The sequence below is a fragment of the Rattus norvegicus genome, chromosome 1 (assembly GCF_036323735.1).
Source record: "Rattus norvegicus strain BN/NHsdMcwi chromosome 1, GRCr8, whole genome shotgun sequence".
Lineage (NCBI taxonomy): Eukaryota > Metazoa > Chordata > Mammalia > Rodentia > Muridae > Rattus > Rattus norvegicus.
In genome coordinates this window covers 211,517,354-211,536,013 of record NC_086019.1, presented here as the reverse complement: position 1 = coordinate 211,536,013, position 18,660 = coordinate 211,517,354, and the positions used below count along the sequence as shown (strand labels likewise).

At 45.7% G+C, this 18,660-nt stretch overlaps 1 protein-coding gene across 3 annotated transcripts in view; it reads left to right on the top strand.

Annotated features, from left to right (window-relative positions):
- Positions 1–936: 936 nt before the first annotated feature.
- Positions 937–18,660, top strand: part of Rbm14 (RNA binding motif protein 14) — a 58,780-nt gene continuing 41,056 nt past the window's right edge. The window contains exons 1-3 of one of the 3 annotated variants that reach the window (NM_133388.1): positions 949–1,391; positions 8,575–10,039; positions 10,807–12,042. In NM_133388.1, coding sequence (NP_596879.1) covers positions 1,055–1,391; positions 8,575–10,039; positions 10,807–11,014 — 2,010 coding nt within the window. In that variant the 5' untranslated portion in view covers positions 949–1,054 and the 3' untranslated portion in view covers positions 11,015–12,042. Of the gene's footprint in view, positions 1,392–8,574; positions 10,040–10,806; positions 12,043–18,660 lie in introns of those variants that run through there. The other 2 variants (XM_039084839.2, XM_063272752.1) reach the window with 2 other exon arrangements.

Sequence of the window (18,660 nt, the reverse complement as noted above, 5' to 3'; positions counted from 1 at the left end):
TAATTGAACTCAAGTTCTCTGGAAAAACAGCAAGCTCAACCAGTCAGCAGTCCCTCTAAGTTGTTGTTGTTGTTTTTTAAAAGACAGGGTCTCTATATATCCCTGGCTGTCCTGGAACTCACTATGTAAACCAGGCTGGTCTCGAACAAATTCTTCCTGTGTTTGCTTCCTAGGTACTGGGATTAAAAGGGTGCCCACCACTCCTGTCCTCCTCCTCATATTTTTTTTAAAATCCAGCTTTTGGCTTCCTCAGGATTACTGCTCTTCTATTTTATTAAACATTTTGTGTTAAAAACTTCATGCATACAAAAAATGGTCACCTCCGTAATTCTCGAAATTCCATCAGGTTGAGACAGACGCTCGGTATTCACTGTCTGCAAAATCCTCCAGAGCCTAAGCAACCCAAGTAATGCTTGGAAAGAACAAATTACTATGTTTTCCAGAGGGGGCGCCTCTCCGGGCCCCTCCGATCGCCAAGCTTATATAGTGTCGGGGGTGGGGTGGGTGGGTGGTGGCGGTGTCATTCCCATATCTAAACGGGTTTGTCCTGGTTTCTCCCGCCGGGCGAGGCTTACCGCAGACACTGAGGCTGCCACCACAACACTTGGGGTTTGGTTGAGGGAGCGCCAACTTCCCCAGAGAACAAAGTTTTCCTTGGGGCTCCGCCGGCACGCCACACCCCGGCCAGAGGCAGCTCTTCCGTCTAGGCCTCTGCCGACTCGGCCGGAGCTCACTCCGCTGTCCCCAGCCCTCCTTTCCCCTCCCCCCGAAGGTGGCGGTTGGTCGCGCGCCTCTGTGCCTTTTCCAACCCCTCCGCTAACAAGGGGCTCCAGGCCCTCTGGGATTGGCTGCGTCAAAGGACATCTGCTCTCAACCTCTTTGATTGGCTGCTATCCTCGCGCGATGCAGCCTCCAATTGGCTAGGTTAGAGCGCCTGCGCGGCGGGGTTCTCGCTCGCCAGCCATTCCTGTAGAGGACTGCGGGTCGTTCGGACGTTTTGCCTGTCGCTGTAGGAGAGGTCCAGTCTCTCCGAGAAGGCGGTTGCGGCGGCAAAATGAAGATCTTTGTAGGCAATGTCGACGGGGCGGATACGACGCCGGAGGAGCTGGCAGCCCTCTTCGCGCCCTATGGCACGGTCATGAGCTGCGCCGTCATGAAACAGTTTGCCTTCGTGCACATGCGCGAGAACGCTGGCGCGGTGCGCGCCATCGAGGCCCTGCATGGCCACGAGCTGCGTCCAGGTCGCGCGCTCGTGGTGGAGATGTCGCGCCCGAGGCCCCTGAACACTTGGAAGATTTTCGTGGGCAATGTATCGGCTGCATGCACAAGCCAGGAATTGCGCAGCCTGTTCGAGCGCCGTGGACGCGTCATCGAGTGTGACGTGGTAAAAGGTAACGCGGGAGCGCGCTCGGGGGAGGGGACGCGCGGTGCTCTCAGCCTATTAGCCACGCCCCTCACCCAGGGGTTGGTCCTCAGGGTTGGGAATGGTGGGGAAGTTTGCAGGAGCGGGAGTCTAAGGTGCTGGGGGCGAGTTCGGTAGAACCACCCTTCTCCCCTGCGGTCCAAGCAACATTCATCAAGTGGGAGGAGTCGGCTCTGGGCGGGTGCTGTGGCCACTGCAAGCCGAAGCCACGGGTCTGGGGACGCGCCAGAGATTTGCGAGTGTCCGGGCTTGGGGGAGGCGCCTTTTCCTGGTTGCATGAGCCTTGCACCAAAATGAAATTGGGAAGAGAAGGGCACCAGCCGTATTATGGAGCGGGGAAGATTTCGCCATTTCCCCACTACGTCTCCAGACACTGATCAGATCAAGGGAAAAGGGAAAAGGGTTGGGTTTAAGCCCCCAAGGCCGCTGTGGGGTTCCCTCCCGACCATTGCTTCCAAGCGGAAGGGAGCGGGGTCCTTGGTGGTTTCTCGGATTCGGGTCTTTTAGTATTATCTGGAGTGGATCTGCTTGTGGGTACGGGAGGGGCCTCTTCCGAACCCCTTGGCCTTTCTGTGTTTGATGGGTTAGCCTTGGTTTTGTGCTTTTTAATTCTACCCCACCTCACCTCTCACTTGGTGTTCGGTTTTTCTTTCCAAGTGGAACCCTCGGTTTTCTTTGTTTATTTTTGCATGTAGAAGGAGGCTATTAAGCCTCTCCCCAGGTAGCCTTAACTTGCTAAGCTGGTGCCTCAGGGCACAGCTGTTTTATAAACTTGGTGAGACTGCAAAGGAGTGCATCTCACATACTCTGGTCTTGGGGAGGGGATGTGAGAGAGGCGTGTGAGGTTTCTATTAAACTTGAATTTAACACCATTTATTCAGTTAGTACTTTTTATTGCTCCAGTAATCTTGGAACAGCTCACTAGTTTGCCTTTTCTTTGAGGAAATGTGTCTTTTTCAGACCCTGTTGATTTTCATAGGTTGGGGTTTTCTCTCTTTAATTTCTAAATACTTGTTTTTTTGTGTGTTGGCAAGATTTTATGGGACACCCAGACCAGTATGGGTTTCACTGATTGATCAGAGTTTGCCCTGTCATTTTCAACAACTCACCCTGGGAGTGAGGCCCTGTTTATTCCCTACTTCTGGTGTTGTTGGATTCATATTTGCTCCGTGCCCTGTAAGGAATTTTGAGAACAGGAACTGAAAGTGGGTATAGGCGCAGGCACTTGTTCATACTCATCCAAGGGTTCATTTTGCTGTCTTGAAAAGTCACATTTCTTGGGCCATTCCTTGTCTTTTCAGGGGGGCGCGGGGCGGCGAAGGGTCATAGGGTGTGCATTAATAGGAACAAATTTTTTTGTTCTGCCTTAATACTGCATTCTGTTTTCATCAATTCAGGTCATATCTGGAATCTGACCTTACTGCGAACTTTAGCAAACTGTGTGATTTATGAGTTTTTGCTTCTGCTTAGAGTAAAAGAGTAGGGAAGGTCTCAGTTTGGTTATTTGGTCAGCATAAGTATGGGATATATGAGTTTTTAAGAGAGTCTTGTGGTTTTTTTTTTTTTTTTTTTTTTTTTTTTGAGAGTCTTGTGTTTAATTGACCTATTTAGTTTCTTTTTTAGTTCTTAGGTAGTCTGGCTAGTAGAGTGGGAGTAGAATTCAGTACCTCAGGGGACAGATTCCATTGGAATTTGTATGGGTCAATAAGCTTTCAGATGATAGGCCAGAAATTTGCTTGAATTTGTTTGGGACAGGCAGTAAGTGACAGGTTGGGAATAACGTCACATGAGATGTAGAACTCTAGTTTGACTCCCTGTGAGAGAAGGTTATGTGTATTCTTTCCTTTTGAAAATAGATATTTATAGCAGAACTATACTCTAGGCTGATAGGACACAGTTTCTATCCTTTGATACAAGAGATTTGATAAGATTTGAATATACTACTGATGCCTCTGTCTTGTTCGGGGTGAAAGATTTTAAAGTTGGAAGTGGAGCAGAAGAGATTTGGTCTGATTCTATAAATAGCTTACTCATTTTGGGGAGGGGATTCTGAGGATGGGCATTTGGTTGAGGCTGTCAAGATTTTGAAAAGTGAAGAAGCTTGATCTTAAGCAGGATGACCAGCTCTGTTTTATTTCACGGAAAAAACCAGTTGCTTGGTTACTTGTGCTTTGGTATGATTTGTAGAACAAAAATCTCCATAGCAACAATGATAACTATGCTCCACAGACAGCTATATACTGCTGGATAGCCAAAGATGAACAGATTCAGGAATCATACAGGTTTCAAGGGAGGTCTGAATATCAGAAAAGAAAGATACTCTTTTTGGGGGGGGAGAGAGCCATTCTTTCTGTATACAGCTTTGCTAAGTTAAGTTAAAAGTATTTAGTCTTCATTTGGGAAAACTTTTGGTATTTTGGTTTTGTTGCTAGAGCAATTATGGAGCCATAACACCATAGAAGGTCCTGAAAAAAATGTTCGTTTGTTTGTTTATGAGACAGTGTTTATCTGTGTAGCCCTGACTGCCCTGGAAATTAGAGATCCCCTGTCTCTGCCTCAGTGCTGAGATAAAGGAGTGCGACATTGCTGGGCCCGGCTTACTATTCATTTTTTTAAATTAATTAATTTATTTCAGGTATGTGAGTACACTGTAGCTGTCTGTAGACACACCAGAAGAGGGCGTCAGATCCCATTACAGATGATTGTGAACCACCATATAGTTGCTGGGAATTGAACTCAGGACCTCTGGAAGAGCAGTCAGTGCTCTTAACCGCCAAGCCATCTCTCCAGCCCCCAGCTTACTATCCTTAACATATTGGTTTCTCTGAAGTAGTTCTCCAGGCAAGTGGGTCTTTGGAGTTCTTCAAAGTCTGGTTCTTCATTGTCCAATAAGTCAGCTGATTTTTGAGTATCTTTTGACAGGTCTGAGTTTGGCTACTTACTTCCATGAGTCTTAGCTCATCAACTAGGTAACTTAGACTCCCTCTGCTTCTACTGAGCCACATCTTCAGTGTGCACGCGCTCACCCTCCTCCCCTTAAGATCAAGTTTATGTATATGAGTGCCTACGTTTTTGTATTGCATTATTGCATGTATGCTTGATGCCCACAGAGGTCAGAGGTTGTCTGATATGCTGAAATCGGAGGGATGGTTGTGAGCCACAGGGTTGAGTGCTGGGAACTGATTCTGGATTCTCTGCAACTGCTGCAGATATTCTCAAAGATATTCTCTTTCCAATCTCCCTTCCCTTTTTGAAACAGTGTTCAGGCTGGTCCTGAACTTGCTATGTAGCTGAGGATGGCCTTGAAGTCCTGATCTCAATTGCTTCTTTTTATAAGCTGGTATTTAAGGTGTGTACTGCCATGGCCAGCTCATACTTCCTTCTAATATCAAGCTGGAAACTTAACCTTCTGATAGAAAATGACTATATTTGTATCAGAGGCCTTCCCTCATTAGAGCTCATTTAGATAAGTCATTTGAAAGTACTGTTCCTCTTTCCTTTCCCTCTCCCTTCTTCCTACCCAGCCCCCTGCTTTTTATTTTTTGTGGTGGTAGTAGTACAGTCAAACCCAGGGCCTTATACTTGTTATATATACACTATTCAGTTCTTAAATCTCTTTTCATTGTTGCTGCGGTTCAACCCCCCCCCCCCCACGCCTCTCCCCACCCCCAGACAGGGTCTAAGCACTGTCTGTCTTGGAATTCACTGTGTATAATTGGCTGGCCTGGAACTCACAGAGATCCACAAGTGCTGGGATTCAAGGTATATGCCACTATGATCAGCCATTTCTTATTCTGACTTGCTACTTGCTTTATTTTTTATTAATTTATTTATGTATTTTTTAAAATGTGGGAGTGCTCTGTCTGCATGTACAACTGCATGCCAGAATAGGACTCATCCCTTTTATAGATGGTTGTGAGCCACCATGTGGTTGCTGGGAATTGAACTCAGGACCTCTGGAAGAGCAGCCAGTGTCTTAACCACTGAGCCATCTCTCCAGCCCACCACTTATTTTAAACTTCTTTTCTAGAGACGTGGTCTCGCTGAGTAATCTAGGTTGGCATCCAGTCTCTGGTTCTCCTTGTCTTTTCTCCTGATTCCTACCATATGCTGGGTAGAGCTTGGTCTTTTAAACTCAAAACCAGGTATAAGGTGTAGATGAACTATCTAATTTCTCTTGTAAACTCATTGAAATTTTTGTTAGGTGTTTTTCCTAGCTCATTTTTGAATAGGATGATAAACAGGTGGGTGGTCATGTGGTACATGGGGTTTATTTATTTTTTATTATGTGTATATGTGAAGCCTAGAACTAGACGACATTAGATCCTCTGGAATTATTGTAGGGAGTTGTGAACCACCTGATAGGGTGGGGTGCTTTTAACCACTAAGCCATCTCTAGCTCCCATTGCATGCCTTGAACTGCAGCGTTTGGGAGTCAGGCAGGCAGATGTGTGTGAGGTGGAGGCCAGTCTCGTCTAGGTCTATGTATATTCAGATCTAGGACAACCAGAGCTATATAGTGAGGGAGAAAAATATCAAGAAAAAGTAAGGTTTCCTGTCCTTCACAGTGTTTATCTCTTTCAGTCCTACCTTCCTGCCCCATCTATCTTTGAGCTCTTGCCAATCTTGATGTTTTCTCTTCATTTTGAGTGGGTGTTTCTGTTATTACATTCTCCTGGTTGAGGGCAAGTTCAGCCTTTTAAAAACATTTACTTATTTATTTACTTATTTTGAAGCAGTGCCTCACTTTGTAACTCTTGCTGGTCTCTAACTCATCTGTCTGCCTCACTCCCTGAGTGCTGGGGTTGTAAGCAAGCTGTACCACTCTGTAGTAAAGACATTTTAGACCACAACTGCTGTTTTTAGCTGATTCAACCCAAAGTGGAGATCAGCAATCAAAGGACAATTGAACTGTCCCATGGCTAGATGAACATTTTACCTTTCAAAGTTGGGGTCATTGAAGACTTATTTGTTGAACTAGGAGCATCAAACTTGGCATTCACTTTTTTTTTTTTTTAAAACAGGCACGGTGCTCCACACCTTTAATCTAGTACTTCCTTGGAAGGCAGAGGGACGGGGAATCTGATTTGGAGACTAGCCTGGTCTACATACTGAGATAGGACAGCCAGAGCTACATAGTGAGAGCCTGTCTCGAACCCTCCCTCCCCATAGAAAATAGACTATTTTAAGTGTGTATTTCTGCCTGCATGTATGTGCCTAAACAGGTCAGAAGTAAGTGGGATTTTTGGGAACTGGAGTTATGTATAAGTGATTGTGAGCCTCCCTGTGGGTGCTGAGAACCAAGCCTGGATCCTGTGTAAGAGAACCAGTGCTCTTTCCTACTGTTGGTCCAACTCCTGCCTCATTCTGTCCTTTTATCACGGTAAGCAGCTTTTAGGTTGAAATGTGGCATTGTGCTTTATTAGAGATTAAAAATAATGTTTTCTAGGGAAATAAACCTCTGGTTAGGTCAGTTTAGGTTTGAAGAACTGTTGTGACTCCCATTATTGTCCTATATCCGTTTACACCTCTCAAGGCATTACTGTCCTCTTACTTGAACCTTTAACTTGAGGTTGGTAGGATAAATTTTTCCAGGGAGGGAATAAATGGAAAGTTCTCTCCGTCACCTAGATAGTCAGTGACGAGTGGGTCTAATGAGACCAGCCTTAGCGTCTCCCCAGGATCATTACATTCTGCCACTTGTGTCTTATGTCTTTGGAGGTTGCATTGTCTTCAAATGCAGGAGACGACTTGTATAGGAACAGCTTAGCTAAGGCATCTCAAGAAAAGTCCTAAAATAGGGTACTGTTTGGAGGCATTTGGATGTCATTTCCAATAATCTGTTTAATAAAAATGGAACCTTAGTAATTTCATCCAGATAACTTTATTCTTAAATTAATATGACAGAGATTGGATCCTAGCTCTTGGATACCTTAAAGTAGCCACAGGTCCAAAATGGAGTTACGTGCAGAGCCTTATTTCTCAAGACAGGTTCCTATCATTGCTCTTCAGATCCTGCTGATGGCACTATTATAGTTTGTGGTATGGATGTTACCAAGAATTTCTTCCCCTTTAAAGTTTTCCCATATGCTGAAGGTGATTAGAGTTCTCAGATCAATATCCTGTCTTTGACTTTATCCCAACACAGGGTCTTTAATGAGAGAGCATAGGTAAGTGGTATTACTCAGTCATGATCTAGCATGTGTGAGGCCCTTCCTATGTTAATCCACACCCCCATGCCCCCAAATTGCCACTTATGGTAAATCTGAAAAAGCAGTAAACAGTCTTCTAAGGGGAAGGTATTCTGTCCCTTAAAGTGGAACTAGAGGAAGTAATGTGGATTTATATCTGTTCTCTTATGTTATTGACACTCATAGGTTCTAGCTTCTGTCCAAGTTAACATTTTTAGTCATTTTACACAAGCTTGTCCAAGGACTTCTCAGGATAAAGACTGATGAAGTAGGGCCATGGAAGAGCTAGCTGGGCTTTGGTTGTGGCATTACTTGATTTATAGCAAGCTACATAAAAACATTGACCATGCTTGCCTGAAAGAGAAGATGATGGTCTTTTCCTCACAGAATTGTTGAGACTTTGTGTGTATGAAAGTGACTGTGAAAACTGCAAGTAACATGAAAGGGGAAGGTTACTTTGGAGGGGTTTGTGAGTGCCCTCGTAGTCACTCTGCTTTTACTACATTGCACCTTGACTAAGCGAGTCTTGCCAAAATGTGAGTGGTTTCTAGTGGCTTAAGCTCTGCTTCAGAGGTGAGCAGTAAGCAGTATTGAATGTGCTTTAATTGAGAGAACTGAGTCATCTAGGAGTGCTTTCTGTGTGCCTGCTGGCTTATGTTTATAAACGCTGTGAAGAGTTTTATCCTGAGTTAGTTCACCTTTGCTTTTCTCTTTTCTCACCAGAAAGTTGGTTGAGGTGGCAGGGGCACAGAGAACACCAAAGTTAAAGGTGACTGCTTGAAACAGTTATGTTTTGTTACACATTAGCCATACTTCATGGCATACTCACATAGAGGAGGGTTTAGAGAGACCTGGATGTAGCTGGCAACAGCTGGGTGCTGTTGTGTGTCCAGTTTGGGACCCAACAGGTAGCATGCCCTGCCCCCCTAATTGCTAACCCTCTGTCTGCTGCTTTATCAGACTACGCGTTTGTTCACATGGAGAAGGAAGCAGATGCCAAAGCCGCCATCGCGCAGCTCAACGGCAAAGAAGTGAAGGGCAAGCGCATCAACGTGGAACTCTCAACCAAGGGGCAGAAGAAGGGGCCTGCCCTGGCTATCCAGTCTGGGGACAAGACCAAGAAACCAGGGGCTGGGGATACAGCATTCCCTGGAACTGGTGGCTTCTCTGCCACCTTCGACTACCAGCAGGCTTTTGGCAACAGCACTGGTGGCTTTGATGGGCAAGCCCGTCAGCCCACACCACCATTCTTTGGTCGCGACCGCAGCCCCCTGCGCCGTTCACCTCCTCGAGCCTCTTATGTGGCTCCTCTGACGGCCCAGCCAGCCACCTACCGGGCCCAACCCTCTGTGTCTCTGGGAGCTGCATATAGGGCCCAGCCTTCGGCCTCTTTGGGTGTCGGCTATCGGACTCAGCCCATGACAGCCCAGGCAGCTTCGTACCGTGCTCAACCCTCTGTCTCCCTTGGGGCCCCATACAGGGGTCAACTGGCTAGCCCTAGTTCCCAGTCTGCTGCAGCTTCCTCACTTGGCCCATATGGTGGAGTCCAGCCCTCAGCCTCAGCCCTTTCCACCTATGGGGGTCAGGCAGCTGCAGCTTCTTCGCTTAATTCCTATGGGGCTCAGGGCTCCTCCCTTGCTTCCTATGGTAACCAGCCATCCTCTTATGGCGCCCAGGCTGCCTCTTCATATGGGGTTCGTGCGGCTGCTTCTTCCTATAACACACAGGGAGCAGCTTCTTCCCTAGGTTCCTATGGGGCTCAAGCAGCCTCCTATGGTGCCCAGTCTGCAGCCTCCTCACTAGCTTATGGAGCCCAGGCAGCCTCTTACAATGCCCAGCCCTCAGCCTCTTACAGTGCCCAGTCTGCCCCATATGCTGCACAACAGGCTGCTTCTTATTCTTCCCAGCCTGCTGCTTATGTGGCACAGCCAGCCGCAGCTGCTGCCTATGCTAGCCAGCCAGCTGCCTATGCTGCACAGGCCACTACCCCAATGGCCGGTTCCTATGGGGCTCAACCAGTTGTTCAGACCCAGCTGAATAGTTATGGAGCTCAAGCATCTATGGGCCTGTCAGGCTCATATGGAGCTCAGTCTGCTGCTGCGGCCACTGGCTCCTATGGTGCAGCAGCTGCCTATGGGGCGCAGCCTTCTGCCACCTTGGCAGCTCCTTACCGCACTCAGTCATCAGCCTCATTGGCTGCTTCCTATGCTGCCCAGCAGCATCCCCAGGCTGCTGCCTCCTACCGTGGCCAGCCGGGCAGTGCCTACGATGGGACAGGCCAGCCGTCAGCAGCCTACCTGTCTATGTCCCAGGGGGCCGTTGCCAACGCCAACAGCACCCCACCGCCCTATGAGCGTACCCGCCTCTCCCCACCCCGGGCCAGCTACGACGATCCCTACAAAAAGGCTGTCGCCATGTCGAAAAGGTACTGTATGCCCCCCCTGCCTCAGCCCCCAGCTGGGGCTTAGGGCCAAGGGGCTGAGGTTGGCATGGGAGGGAAAAAGGAGCCATTGGCCCCTCCCTTGGTCTTACTTCTGTGGGATGTCCAGAGGTCATGAGGGTGAGTGTCTGGATATTTCTGACCATGAGGATTCAGGTAGAGCATAGTGCTCAACCTGGGGTGATACCAAGAAACCTAGGGCCAGGGAACATCACCATTCTAGGATAGCCTGATGAACCAATGGAGCCACTTTTTGCAGGATTGGCTCATAGTTTTTCCCCACTGTCTGAAAGATCCTTAAACTCATTCCCTTGTTCTGGTTTTGGTGGGATGGATGTGAAAGAAAGTAGTCCTTTTGGCACTCACTGGCTGAAGGCAAGCTTATGAGGTGCGTCCACCCTGAGAAGTTGGGGGCCCTACTTTCGTCCGTCGTTCTGTTGATAAACCAAGGTCTTTTTGTGCAGGGCCCATGAATTGGGATAGATTGTTTGGGAATGTAGACCAGAATTTACCTTGGCTGGTTTGGAAGGGAGAGAGACCTTCAGCAGAGGGCTTGGTTTCCCACTGACTTGAAGAACCCAGGTTTGAGTTCTTGGCCTGGATAGGATGATGAGCCTTCTGACAGGGAAACCAAACTTTTTGAGACAAATCTGGTATACCCTCCCTGTCCCCAATGGCATCTCTCCCCTAGGCCTACCTGGAGCCCTCCCCTCAACTGTCTCATTCACCAACTGTCTTCTTCTCTCGACTAGGTATGGTTCCGACCGGCGTTTAGCCGAGCTCTCTGATTACCGCCGTTTATCAGAGTCGCAGCTTTCGTTCCGCCGCTCGCCGACAAAGTCCTCGCTGGATTACCGTCGCCTGCCCGATGCCCATTCCGATTACGCACGCTATTCGGGCTCCTATAATGATTACCTGCGGGCAGCTCAGATGCACTCTGGCTACCAGCGCCGCATGTAGGGCTATCCTGGGGATGGGGCACCACAGGAGGGGAGAGAGAGGGAGAGATAGGGTAGGGTGCAGACCCATGTTATCACCACCCTCTCTCATACCTCTCCCTATGGTGGCTATTCATTCCCTCCCTCTACCATGTGGGCCTTCCCCAGGAGAGGACCCTTTTGTGTTTGGCAGTAACCTGCTTTGTTTCTTTGCCTCAGCAGCACATCTTGCTACTGGCTTTAGATCTGCGGTTTTCCCTCTACCCAGCCATCTCCCCAAAATGGGAATTTCTTTTATATTTTTTTTTTCCTGGCTCCCTTTTATTTTTGTGCGCGATACTTAAGGTTGTTTGGAGGTGACACAACCTACAGCTGAGGTCAGGCGGCGCGTTATTCTTTTTAGATGTGAGGGAGGCCAGGAAAGAGTTACTTTAACCATTTCCTATGTGCTGTGCCAGCAGTCCAGGGGACCCTGACTGTCCGTGTAGCCTGTTGAGACTGAGATCCTGTTGGGACAGTCAGTTGGTATGTGTCCAAATCCCTGCTTACCACTGATGTTTTAGCTGACGGTGACTGGCATGGTCCCAATTCCCTATCTCCCCAAGTAGGTGGTATTAGAAATCTTAATTTTCCCCCCCTCTTTTGTATGGACTACAAATAAAACTTGGGGCGATTCGTGGTTTGGAAACCTGGTTGTCATTGTCTTGATTGCACTGTCAGGTGAGCCAGTTTGACATCCAGGAAGACGTGACAGCTAGAAGAGAGGCAGCCTGAAGACCCAGAGTGGGTGTGGAAAGGCTTGGATGTGGGATTGGAGTGGTTCCCTGGTAACCAATGGAGTTAAGCTCATTATCGTCTTAAATAGCACGCCATCTTTGGGACTGCAGAGTTCAGACCAAGTGGTTGGACTTTCTCAGCAATCAATTTTAGTTGATCACATCAAAATTTAGTAAACAATGCCCGTTTCCTCTGCTTATGTTTGACCACTGTCCCTGATTTTTTCCCAATTCAAGAAAAACAAAAATAAAACAAAACTACAGTTCAGCAGGATGGTTCTGGCTGCGATCAGGCTGGGATGGGGATGGCTGCTGCCATGTTTACAAGGCTAATGAGTCCTTCAGGCCATGGGCTTGAGGGAGTGTGGAGCCTGGGAACTGGAAAAGGAGCTCTAGTTGGGGGAGTGATACCACTATCTGGTACTGACTACCCTGTGACTGGAGACATGAGGGGCAAGGGGCATTTGAAGCATATGGGGTGTTCTGGCCAGTCCTGATACTTCGCCTGTTGAACTTCACCACGGAGCATCCTTCCTGGGTCCTGCCAAGCTCAGTCATCACAGCACCCGAGACTCCTTTTCCCTGTGCATCTGTTATGGTTTTTAGATGTCTTCTTGCTGGGTTTATATTTGAGGGTGTTACAATAGACATATTCTTGAGAAAGGGCTGGGGTGCAAACATCAAGTAGGGATGCCAAGATTGGGTGAAGAATCCAGAATTCTTTTTATATTTTTAGGATGGAAGACCTGAGTAGTTTGAACCAGGGATAAGGTGAAGGCATGATCTTGGTGGGTAAATGAAAGAAGACTGGTTAAGTGGAATGGTAACTGAAACCTGATAGCCCCTGGGGAACGATGCTTTAGAAACTTCTGGGTCTTGCTGAAGGAAGATGCCTTAGCAAAAGGGAGGGTGAGAGAGCGTATGTGTCTCTCTCTCTCTCTCTCTGTGTGTGTGTGTGTGAGAGAGAGAGAGAGAGAGAGAGAGAGAGAGAGAGAGAGAGAGAGAGAGAGCGAGCGCACATGTGTGTGCGCAGTTGACAAATTGATTGGGTGGGTTGTTTATGCCTCTTTCATTGGCTTCATATGAACTTGACTGTGATAGTAGCTTACCCCAGATGTCTTCTTCCTTCTGCCCATCATGTAAAAATGCCTCAAAATTGTGAGTTCTTACTTGTGGTTAAGTGGGATAAATCTCAGGCCGTGTAGGAGGGGTCAGATCTTTTGTTTGCTTCTCTTTCTGCTCACCCCTCGCCTTCAGGTGCTTTGCTGCTCATCTTCATTCTCTCGCAGGACGGGGTGGGCGGGAGGGTGGGTTTCTTGATACTTTTTCTGTGATGGTAGAATGACTTGAGGGCCAAGTTACAGGCTGACTGGGAGAATAGGTAGAGGGTTAAATGTAGGCTGAGATTGTGGACTTTGTATTTGCAGTATTCCACAGTCACAGTTCCATGGTTCCTGCAAAAAACCAAATTCCACCACCACCAAACAAATCAAATCCCTCTGTTCCCAAAAACAGCTTAATATGTTTCTAGGGTCAGTGTTGGTCTTCATTGCAGCCCAAACTTGAAAGTGGCTTGGCCTATTTGATCATTCTGTCTGCCATCTGTAGATCTGCATGCCTTGTTGCCTCAGCTCTTGGGGTTCTCACTCAAACCAGAAGAAGCTACAGAGCGAAATCATTTGTCACTTTCTTTTCTCTTGCAGCTTGTTTAAAAGCATCGTTTTGTTTAAATTACCCACTTGCGTTAATTCTATGACCCACTCTTACTTTGCCTTTTATCAACTTGGGAAGTCGGGTTTGGGAAGCGGGAGGACAGGAATGTAATGTGTGCTGTAGAAACCGTGCTTTCATCATATCTTCAGGTCATTCAGCTTCTACACAGCACCTGTGTACCTCGGCCATATTGGAGGAGTTGTTGTTTTCTTTATTCCTGGAACAATACTGCACAGAGGCTTCTCGACTTGTCAGTTTGCTCTCTTCTGAGGGTTAGCTTTTTAAAAAATAATTTTGGGAGGCCCGCGGCTCCATTTCTTGCACTAGAGATAAGAAATGATCAATGAGGACCAGTCTGTAGAGGTGCTACTTTTCTAATTCTATATCTACACACAGCCCTCCCATCCCCCAGCTATGTCACAGTCCTTGCACATCTGTTGGCATTTTGTCCTAGCAAGCCAAGTCAGTGGACAACACAATAGCACGGGTACATAAAGTCATTCTAGACTAGTTTATTAATAGTTTTTTTTTTTTTTTTTTTTGTTTTTTTTTTTTTTTTTGAGATCAGTTTGTAGAACAGTACTGATAGTCCTGGAATTTGCTACATAGACCAGGTTGGCCTCAAACTCACAGAAATCTACCTGCCTCTGTCTTCCAAGTGCTGGAATTAAAGGTATAAGCCTCCACTCCTGGACGTACTAATGTTCTTTAATAGAAGTTTGGATAATAGAGAAGATAGCACACGGGAAACAATATTTATCTAAATTCTATTTTTAAATGATGTTAAATGAGAGTTTTCAGAAGAAAATTTCTTAAGATTGACTTCAGGTCTTACTCTGAGTCATTTGGAACTGTATGTGGGAAGCTTGAGATGGCACTGCTGGGGGAGCGTAGTTTTGTTAACCTAAGGAAAAACTTGAGAATTCTCTAGTAAGACTTGTCTCTGGTTTACTGAATTTGAATGCTGGCTCTCTGCTGCCTCTTAGCTGTGTGATGATAGATGTGTCTGCTGCCTCATTTTGTCACCATTTCTTTTTAAATTTGAGATAGGATATCATTATGTAGCAGTGCTGGCCTGGAATTCAATATGTAGATCAGGCTGACCTCATACTCAGCTGCTTGCCTGCCTCTGTCTCATGAGTGTTGTAATTAAAGGTATGCACCACCATAATCAGCCTTTTCTTTCTCTTACTTTATTAAGAGAGGGGCTTCTGTGTCAGGTTGGTCTCCCAACTCCATATGTAGCTGAAGATGACCTTGAAATTAGATCTTTGTTTCTACATCCCCAGTGCTGTTATTAATGGTAATACCACCATGCTCAGTTTATGCAGTGCTCAGGATTTGAATGACCCTAGGGACTCCTGCATGTTAGGAAGCATTCTACCAACCAAACTGTATCCTTCGTTCCTTATCTGACAGTGATCATGGTTCTAAGTATTGCTTAAAAGTCTTTTTTTTTAATCAGTGGACTCAGAAATGTAAAGAGGTGATACTTTTATTACCAAAAAAATCCTACCCCAACCCCCAACCCCAACCCCAACCCCAACCCCCTGAGACAGGGTTTCTATGTGTAGCCCTGTCTGTCCTGGAACTTACTCTGTAGACCAGGCTGTCCTCCAACTCAGAGATCTGCCTGCCTCTGCCTCCCCAGTGCTGGGACTAAAGGTGTGGGCTGGCACTACCTGGTTAAAAGTCTTTTTTTTTTTTTTAAGATTTTATTTATTTTATGTATGTGAGCACACTGTCGCTGTCTTCAGACACAGCAGGAGAAGGCATCGGATCACATTACAGATGGTTGTGAACCACCATGTGGTTTCTGGGATTTGAACTCAGGACTTCAGGAAGAGCAGCCAGCGCTCTTAACCACTGAACCACCTCTCCAGCCCCTAAAAGTCACTTTTATATGTTAATGTTCATCAAAACCAAACTACACTACTCTTCTCGTAATTATTATTGTACTTATTATTCCGTAGTCGTGTTGGGTGGGATGATGAGCACATGACAAGTGATGGTATCATAGTCAGACATTAAATCTCATCTCGGCTGCAGAGATGGCTGACTGGCTGGCTTATCGTGCTTTCTGCACCTGGGTTTAGTTCTCTACACCTACTTGGCAGCTCACAACAACCAGGTTTAGACCTTGCAGTGCCCTCTGCAGGCCTGCCCTGTACATGGTGCACGTAATTCACTCAGGTTCACACACACATACACATGAAAAGATCTTGGAACACCGAGGTGACCTAGTGAAGTGCTTAGTTGTGCAAAGACTTGGCATATAGGTATGAATGCAGCACATACAAGTCCCATTAAAGTCTCTGTTGCTCTGAGTGGTGCATAGCTGTTCTTTGAGCTTGCTCCCCCTTCAGGGTATGTCCTAGGATCACATTTTTTTGCTTACCGAAAATAAAGTTTGCAGTACCAGGAGAGAAGTCTTGAGTGTAAGGGGACCGAAGCGGGCGGCATGGCTGCAGTGGGATTAGAGCTGGCACAGTTGGTTGTGTTATCCTTTTGATTCCTTATCACCGTCCTTGAAGGATACTGACTTTTAATTTGAACCTTTAGTGGACTTGTTACTCATTTATGGACCAGGAGCCAGTTATATATTAGAGACATAAGTTATTGATGAATGTGTTGGTTTATGCCTATATTTTAGCATGAGAAAGGCAGAGGCAGAAAGAGCATGAATTTGAAGTCAAACAAGAAGCATCTAAGAATTTTTTGTATTGTTGCTGGGGAAGAAACCCAGATCCTTGCTAGACAGTCATTATGTTTCTGAGCTACATCTCTATCCCTGACAAGATGATTTTTAAAAATGTTTCAGGATAGTGAGGGGACTCTGTCTGTCTGTATGTAGGTGGGGTGATGGGGTAAGAGAGAATTTGAATTAGGTGCCTTAATTTTTTTTTAAGTGAAAACACCAAGTTTGTATAGTTGTGAATAACCTATATTTGGGTAAATAGACATCAATATGAAGGCACAAGCTATAGTTAACCTTTTTACCTAAGGCTTCATTTTGCTGCATTTGTCAAAGTTGTGATCAAAAGTCACCTTTGACTTGATTACCAGCTTTTTTTTTTACAAGAGATTGGAAAGTTGTTCTAGGTGAGATAGGGAATAAGAGTAAGAGTATGTTACCAATCATTTTTTCCTTACTTCTGGGATTTTTTTTTTCTTTTTTTTGGAGCTGGGTACTGAACCCAGAGCCTTGCACTTCCTAGGCAAGCGCTCTACCACTGAGCTAAATCCCCAACCCCAACTTCTAGGATTTTAAACAAAGAACCTCACAGTTTAGTCAGTACCACCCTCCTTTAGTGAGCATATGACCTTTTCAGCCAGCAGCATGTATATGTTACTGAAAATTCAGTCCCTTCTTATTCTTATCCAAAAGTTATACATTATTAGTTAGCAAGTAGTTGAGTATCTCTCATGTTACCAGGGTAGTTCCAACATTGGGGCAATAGAATACAGAAAATGAACAAGATAGAATTCCAAGTGATAGTAATTATTTGCAAAAGTAACAAAGTAAATAGTTATAAGTCAGGGTCCATTGCCTTTAGATGGAGTGGCCAGTAAAAAAAAAAAATCTGAAGAAAATATTCTATTATGAATAGGTAGAGACAATAAAGCCAGTCTATCTGGAGGGCTGGTAGTAACTAAGCAGACTTGAGAATGTGGCAAGAACCTGGATGGTCCACAAACAAACTTGGATCCCCTTCCCTAGCTTTCTTTTATAATGAGTCACAGTATATAGGATTAGCTAGCTTGGGACCTGCTACACAGACCAGTCTGGCATTTTTAATTCAAGTGCTGGTATTGTCTGGCTCAACTGTGATAGATTTTTTTTTCTTTTTTTTCGGAGCTGGGGACCGAACCCAGGACCTTGTGTTTGCTAGGCAAATGCTCTACCACTGAGCCAAATCCCCAACCCCAACTGTGATAGATTTTAAAAACCAAGATTATTTTGATTTGGGGGTTGATCACAGAGTGAGGTCTGGTGGTCTTGAAGTCTGCACACTGGGAGGAATTGGGATCCCTCTCTTCCCCTTCAAACCTGTAGGGATTAGTGGAGTGAATTGGTTTTGTTTGCTTTTGCAACCCCTCTCCCCAGGAATTTTGGCATAAGAAAACAGAAAAGGATTTCTGTACCCTATGCTTTTCTGGGTGCATATTGAGTTGTGGTTATGCATTTTAGACTCCCTCAGAAAGCCTGTGCAGGATAGTAGAATTTTGTTTTATTACTGATCTCAGGTGGCATTTACTCAGTCTCAGGTGCACCAGAATGAAATGAACTGTGGCCATATTTAATGTCATATTGTGACTTTCAAGAGACCTATTTTCCAGCCTTAAATTATTGACTAGTTTTCTGCTACTGAACCCAGTAGTTTTACTTTCTGTGTTTGTTCTGCCTTCTATTTTGGTAGGCTTTTTTCCCTCTCCCTTTTATGGTAGTTTTGGGTGGTAGTATGCTCTGTTATTTTACTCCTGATCATGTTCTCATGAAGTTCCCCTGCTTTCCACCTGCTCACGTTTTAAGTTCTCCATTCAGCACCTTTTTATCTCCATCTTCAAAAGCTGCTTTGCAAAGGGTCATGACTAAAATTGCTTGCTCAATGAGTATGGAATTATGTGAAGCAGCCAGTGGGTGAGAAAAATGTGATGAGGGAATTGGACCATGTGAAGAATGTTTGTTTGTACTTGTTTACAGCTGATTGTGACAAAGCCTTTTTTTCAAGGTTAGTTTTAGGGAATTTAAACTTAGTTTTGGCTAATGGCGCCCAATAAAACCAAACAAAACCAAACTTTTGCTGTTCCCGTTTTTTGTTTTGTTTTTTGTTTCTTCTCTTGGTGGGGTGAAGCTGGGGTGGGGGTCAATTTTCAGTCTCCATGTTCACACTTTATGGGGAGGTGGGAGGCTGTTTCCTAGAGGGAACATTAACCTCAGTGCCTTCTAGGTCTCTGACCAGCCTATTGTCTGGGCCATTATACCATTAGCGAAGCTGGATCCACTGACTGTTTTAAGAGTTTTTAAATTACTTACAGATAGTTTTAATTTTGGGATAGCTTTGGGACTCAGAAGGAGTAAATTGGAAATGGCCCAAAGTGGGGGCTGATTTTAAGTAGGGGTGGGAGCGTGGCTATTTATTGCGAAATGTTTGTGTAGGTTGGATTGATGCAGCAT